This window comes from Sciurus vulgaris (genome assembly GCF_902686455.1).
Source record: "Sciurus vulgaris genome assembly, chromosome: 2".
Lineage (NCBI taxonomy): Eukaryota > Metazoa > Chordata > Mammalia > Rodentia > Sciuridae > Sciurus > Sciurus vulgaris.
In genome coordinates, this window is record NC_136462.1 from 79,668,919 (window position 1) to 79,676,109 (window position 7,191).

The 7,191-nt window shown below is 40.7% G+C and overlaps 1 protein-coding gene across 1 annotated transcript; it reads left to right on the plus strand.

Moving 5' to 3' along the window:
* Window positions 1-1,381: 1,381 nt before the first annotated feature.
* On the plus strand, window positions 1,382-2,380 carry LOC306654808 (olfactory receptor 10G2-like; the record flags this gene model as incomplete). Its single annotated transcript, XM_079128700.1, has 1 exon — window positions 1,382-2,380. One exon carries the CDS (start codon window positions 1,382-1,384, stop codon window positions 2,378-2,380), a length of 999 nt encoding a protein of 332 aa, XP_078984826.1.
* Window positions 2,381-7,191: the final 4,811 nt, after the last annotated feature.

The window sequence follows — 7,191 nt, forward strand, 5'->3', positions numbered from 1 at the left end:
TTTAAATATACACAATAATTTTTTTGGCACTGGGTTTTGTACTCAGGGGTACTTTACCACTGACCCATATCCCCAGAAGTTTTGATTTCTTATTTTGAGACGGGATCTCGCTATGTGGCTCAGGCTGCCTGGAACTTATCATGCTCCTGCTTCAGCCTCCCAAACAGCTGGGATTACAGGAGTACATCACCACACCAAGCTAGCGTGTAGTTCTTTAACACTATACTGCAATTGCCTTTTATAATATACGTCCTTATTGCTTGGAGGATAGTCTTCTAGAGTAGAACTCTTCCCAAAGGAGATAACAGCCAGAGTGAATCTTTTTTTAATATTTTTTTACTTGTAGATAGACACATTACCTTTATTTTATTTGTTTACTTTTATGTGATGCTAAAGATCGAACCCAGTGCCTCACACGTGCTAGGCAAGTACTCTACCATTGAGTCACAACCCCAGCCTTAACCAGAGTGAATCTTGAGGAACAAAGTTAAATTCAAATGAATTAGGGGAGGGCTGGGGAATATGGCTCAGTTGGTAGAGTGCTTGCCTCTCATGCTCAAGGCCCTGGGTTTAATCCCCAGCACCACACACAAACACACACACACACACAAAAAAAAAAAAAAATGAATCAGGGACTGGGAGTGTAGTCCTGTGGTAGGATGATTGCCCTAGCATCCCAGAGCTTCGGGTTCCACCCCAAACAAAAGATGAATCAGGTTAATCAGGTTACTCATAGGTCCAGAAGGAAGAAGGGCATGGTCCTCTGAGGACACAGAAAAAAAGACTGTAGAAACATGCAAATTCAGCTGGTAAGGAGGATCAAAAATTCAAGGTCATCCTAAGTAACTTAGCAAGATCCTGTCTCAAAAATAAATAATAAAAAGGAATAGGGTTTAGCTCAAGGGTATAGCAAGCTGGGTCCAATCCAGGTAGCAAAAAAATAAATAAATAAATAAGAAACATGAAAACACCAGATCACAAAGGTTCATATGGAGTCCTCATGGGAAGAGACAGTTTGAAGATATGAAGTCAGAAACCAACAACAGTAATGGCAAATGTGGAGTAATTGTTCCATGCTACTCCATGCCCACAAAATTCATTTCTATGTGGTCCCTCTTTGAGGCACAGGGTCGTCGTATGCACTACTATGCACACACTTCCCTGTGCCTGGCCTTCCAACACTTTTGTGTAGTGTCTCCCTTTAAAGGAGTATTTCAGGACACCTGGAAACCAACCAGATTCAGAGGGTTGTCTTGCCAAAGCAAACTCAGATGATTGCTAGCAAATATGTTCTATTTAAATGTAAAAGTCCTCCGGTTATGTCCTAGGCACTGGTCATCAGACAAAAATATTCTCTAACCTCCTCACTGTGACATTTCCCATGTCTGACTTCACTATTCATCTTAGCAGACCGCAGAAAGACATGAGAAGGAACAAAAACACATCACTGGACACTACGGTGACAAATTTCATTCTCCTGGGCTTGTCTCATCCCCCAAATCTAAGGACCCTCCTCTTCCTGGTCTTCTTCATCATTTACATCCTGACTCAGCTGGGGAACCTGCTCATTCTGCTCACAGTGTGGGCTGACTCGAAGCTCCATGCCCGGCCCATGTACATTCTTCTGGGAGTGCTCTCATTCCTGGACATGTGGCTCTCCTCCGTCATAGTTCCAAGACTTATTTTAAACTTCACTCCTGCAAGCAAAGCTATCCCATTTGGTGGCTGTGTGGCTCAGCTTTATTTCTTTCACTTCCTGGGCAGCACTCAGTGCTTTCTCTACACCTTGATGGCCTATGATAGATACCTGGCAATATGCCAGCCCCTGCGCTACCCTCTGCTCATGAACGGCAGGCTATGCACCATCCTTGTGTCTGGAGCTTGGGTGGCCGGCTCCATCCATGGGTCTATACAGGCCACCTTGACCTTCCGCCTGCCCTACTGTGGGCCCAACCAGGTAGATTATTTTTTCTGTGACATCCCGGCAGTGTTGAGACTGGCCTGTGCTGACACCACCGTCAATGAGCTTGTGACCTTTGTGGACATTGGGGTAGTGGCCGCCAGTTGCTTCATGCTAATTCTGCTCTCCTATGCCAACATAGTCCATGCCATCCTCAAGATCCGCACTGCTGATGGGAGGCGCCGGGCCTTCTCCACCTGTGGCTCCCACCTAACCGTGGTCACAGTCTACTACGTCCCCTGTATTTTCATCTACCTCAGGCCAGGTTCTAAGAGTCCCCTGGATGGGGCAGTGGCTGTGTTTTACACCGTCGTCACTCCATTACTGAACCCCCTCATCTACACCCTGAGGAACCAGGAAGTGAAGTCTGCTCTGAAGAGGATAACAGCAGGTCGAGGGACTGTGAATGAAAATAAGTAGCTACGGGCTCAGGGGCCATCCACATCAGCATCACTACCACTGTTTTCAGCTGCTGCTGCGTGTGACCAATGCTTAACAGAAACTGGATAAAACTGAACTCAATGTAATTCTACAAGGAAGAAAAGCTTCTGGTGCTACATTCGATCCCAATAAATTGTCCATAGTTGTCTGACCCATCCCTCAGAAGAATACATATTCTGGCTATGAGGAATGAATGCTTGACCCAGGAGGAGGGAGAGTCTTTCCAGGCAAATCTGGGGAAAACAAGGTCAGGTGCAGTAGTCAGCTACTCAGGAGACTGAAGCAGGAGAATCACAAGTTTGAGAACAGTCTGGGAGATTCAGCAAGATCCTGTCTCAAAATAAAAGGGTTGGGGAGCACTTGTGTAGCTTGCATGAGGCCCTGGTTTCAATTTCCAGTACATGAGAAAAAATGGGGGTGGGGAGGAACCAGTATAGTAGGGCCCCATTGCCTATCATCTACTTGCACCCCTCCTAATTTTCCGAACTGCAAATAGATAAAGCCAGACCATTTAACTTGGAATTTAAAGTTTTCCGTATATGACCTCTGCACACTTCATCTCCCAAAACATTTCTAGCTCCTTCTTCTCTCTCAACCTCATTAATTTACCTGCCATTCCTTAAACACTCTCTATACTTTCCTGCTCTGAGACTTTGATTAAGATAGTCCCTTACGTGGTAAATTGGGGTTTTATGCTTCTTTAAAGGCCCAGGAAAAATCCTCATTTCTACAAAAAGCTTTCTCTGATTCTCCTAGTTTTGACTGATATCTTCTTCCTGTATTCCTGTAGTCCTTTGAATTTTGTAATGGTGCTTCTCCTTGGCTATACAGGAGTCCTGGAGAACAGAAAGCAGGTTGTATTGGTGTTTTTGTGGCAACACCCTTTTCCCTAATATCTACCAGGAGCTACTTGTCATGGAGTTGGCTATCTGTCCACTGAACTCCTTTCTCCCCTTTTTCCATTATTAGACAGTTGGAGTTAGAATGTGGCTGCCCTTCTGTGGGCCCACAATAATTTAATAATGTTTGAATGGCAATGTTTTTTTAAAAAGTCAGTAGTGAAATAAATAAAATCATATTAAATAAAAACCTGAGTTAACGGGCATGGGGTTTGTATAAAACCTAAGTTTGGATAGCAAACTGGTGACTCACAGATGGAGCCTGAGCCTGCGCTGGGAACTTTCTGTGCAAAGGTGTAGGAAAAGATTGCCAAGTTGCTATGGATCCGCCCCACTTAAAGAGGTTCTGTGCCAGGCACAGGACTATCATTCTTAACCCTGAGTTTAGACACCAGCTGCCAGGGCTAGAGAATTATGAGTACAAAAAGATAATTATAATTGTCTGCCAATACTTTGCCCTTCAGCCTGCCTGCTTTGAAGAAACTTTCTCACAGAAAACCCTTCTGATAGGCTAGAGTCGTGATTCAGTGTTAGAGCATTTGCCTAGAATGTGTGAGGCATTGGGTTCAATTCTCAGCACCACATATAAATAAATGAATAAAAAATAAAGGCCATAATAAAATTATGGCATTTGCAGGCAAATGGATGAAATTGGAGAATATCATGCTAAGTGAGATAAGCCAATCTCAAAAAAACAAAGGATGAATGATCTCGCTGATAAGCGGATGATGACACATAATGGGGGGTGGGAGGGGAGCAAGAACGGAGGAAGAAGGGACTGTATAGATGGGAAAAAGGGGTGGGAAGGGTCGGGGGGAAGGGGAAAAAATAACAGAATGAATCAAAAACTATTACCCTAGGTAAATGTATGATTACACAAATGGTATGCCTCTACTTCAAGTACAAACAGAGAAACAAGATGTATCCCATTTGTTTACAATAAAAATAAATTTAAAAAATAAAAAATAAAAAAATATAAAGGCCTATCAACATCTAAAAAAAAATTTAAAAAAGAAAACACTTTTGATGACAAAACCTATATAATAAATGAATGAACTAGCTCTGGGTCATTGTTCCTCCATCAGAGGACAGTGTCCCACCTGGTCCCAGCCTTCTCTCTCTATATATGTTTGTCTGTATTTTCTAAACCCCCATCATCACTTGCTGGTTTCTGAATTAACAGCTGTGCAGGTCTCAACAATACCTCATTACTGTTGTCACAGGAATGAAAGGCTATTAAAGCCATGAGATCTCAGGTTCATACTTAAGTTCAATAATAAGACCTAAGTTCTCTCTTAGGGGTATACATATCATTACTAATGCCATCAATAAATATAAATACTCACAGGAAATACAACATCATTTTTGTGGAACAGCAGCTAACAAGGACTCAGTCAATTTAAATACACAGAAGGGCATCAGTTCAAACCATGAAACTAGAAAAAGTTGTGAACAACTTAAAAAGCCATAAACCTACCCCTGTGCATTGTCCCACCTCACCAGATGCCTCCTCACACACACAGGTTGTCATGACAAACCTGGACCCACACAATTAAAAATTTCCTTTCTGAAAACTAATTCAAGTGAAATCTCCTTCCTTCCTGAAGTCCTACCTTTTCCTTCCCTTCTTCCTTTGGTCTATCAAAAAGACTTCCATCTTAGGAAATCTTCACCACCTACACCTCAAATAGAGCATTAATCTCCGGGATATATAAAGAACTCAAAAAACTTAACACCAAAAAACAAATAACCCAATCAATAAATGGGTAAGGAACTGAACAGACACTTCACAGAAGAAAAAAATACACTCCATCAACAAACATATGAAAAATGTTTAACATCTCTAGTGATTAGAGAAATGAAATTAAAACTACTCTAAGATTTCATCTCACTCCAGTCAGAATGGCAATTATCAAAAATACAAGCAACAATAAGTGTTGGCGAAGATGTGAGGGAAAAGGTACACTTGTACATTGTTGGGAGGACAGCAAATTAGTGCACTCACTCTGGAAAGCAGTATGGAGATTCCTCAGAAAATTTGGAATGGAACCCCATTTGATCCAATTATCCCAGTCTTCAGTTTATACTCAAAGGACTTAAAATCAGCATACTACAGTGACATAGCCATGTTTATAGCAGCTCAATTCACAATAGCTAAACTATGAAACCAATCTAGGTGCCCTTCAACAGATGAATATACAGATATAGAAAATGAGTGTATATATGTATATATATATACATACATACATATATACACAGTGGAATATTACCCAGTTTTAAAGAAGAATGAAATGACGGCACTTGCCAGTAAATGGAACTGGAGTATATCATGCTAAGTGAAATAAGTCAATCCCAAAGAATCGAAAGCCAAATATTTTCTCTTATATGCGGACGCTAATTCACAGTGGGAGTGGGGTAAAGAATAGAGGTACTTTTGATTATACAGAGGGGAGTGAAGGAAAGGGAGCAGGTGTGGGGGTAGAAAGGGTAGTAGAATCAATCAGACATTATTACCCTGTGTGCATATGTGATTTTGCAACTGGTGTAACTCTACATCAGGTACAACCAGAAGAATGAGAAGTTATACTCCATTAATGTATGATGTATCAAAATACATTCTACTGTCATTTATAACTAATTAGAACAAATAAAAATGAAAAAAATAAAAAAGAAAGAAAATACTCTAATCTTATCAGCAGGATCTTAGCCAGCATTGTTACGGAAATGATTAAACCACACTAGATGAGAATGATTGATTCACCCTCTGACCATTTCAGACATCTGGCCATTATATTGTTGAGGGATATTAGGGAAAGGCTTTTCTGGAAGGATCCACGGTTTCTGCTGACTTTAAAAAGAGTATTCTCTGATCTAGTCCTAGTATTCCGTTAGAGAGATATAATGATCTAGTGGAGTAGAAAGAGCAAAGGTTTTAATGAAAGACACTAGATTTGAAGCCTGATTCTGCCATTTACTGATTACATGACCCTGTGCTAAGTTCTCATTAAACTCTCTGAGCTTAATTGCCTCATCTGTAAAATGATATTAATATCAGCCTCAATATTTTTGGATATGGATTAAATAAATTAGCATTTATAAAGGTCTTAAACATAGTAGGCATGCAATAAATGATAATAAACATCATCATCCTTGTTCAGTAGAGTAGCAGTATAAATATCTGAGTATTCTAAATCAGGAAATGTCAAAAATTTGAGAATAGGGGCTATAGGCTGAGATTGCAAAACCTGGATGGCTATGAAACCAGAAAAATTCTCTGGTGAAAATGGACAAAATCCCCTACAGGAGGCAGAGTGAGCAGTTCTACTGGAGGAATGAGACCAAAAAGATATGTTTTAAAAGAATTGACTTTTCATCAAAGGAAGACATGAAAAAACAAAATGGAGATTCACTGAGTAACCACAATGGTACAGCACATAGTTTGAGCCAAATGATGTCTCTTTCTGGTGGGGAAAATAAAATACCCCAGTCCCCAGAGCTGCCCTACATTTAAATTCACTCCCAGTTTCTGACCAGTCCAAGTCTCCATGAGGTCTGGCTCCGGGGCAGATCCTGTTTTTCTAGACAACCTGGCTGTCAGGATTTATATATTTTGCACTTTCCACATGTAAATATACAGTAGAGTTTATTACTTAAGCTGATCTTAATGTATTTCTGTTCTTTGCCACCTAAAAAAAATCAAGACAATAATAAGAATCATCTTTATTAATGGTCATTTGAAGATGACCTCCCTGGGCTGGGGATATAGCTCAGTTGGTAGAGTGCTTGCCTTGCAAGCAAAAGGCCGTGGGTTCAATCCCCAGCACCGCAAAAAAAAAAAAAAAAAATGAAGATGACCTCCCAGAAACATGCAGAAAGAGACAAAAGGAAGAA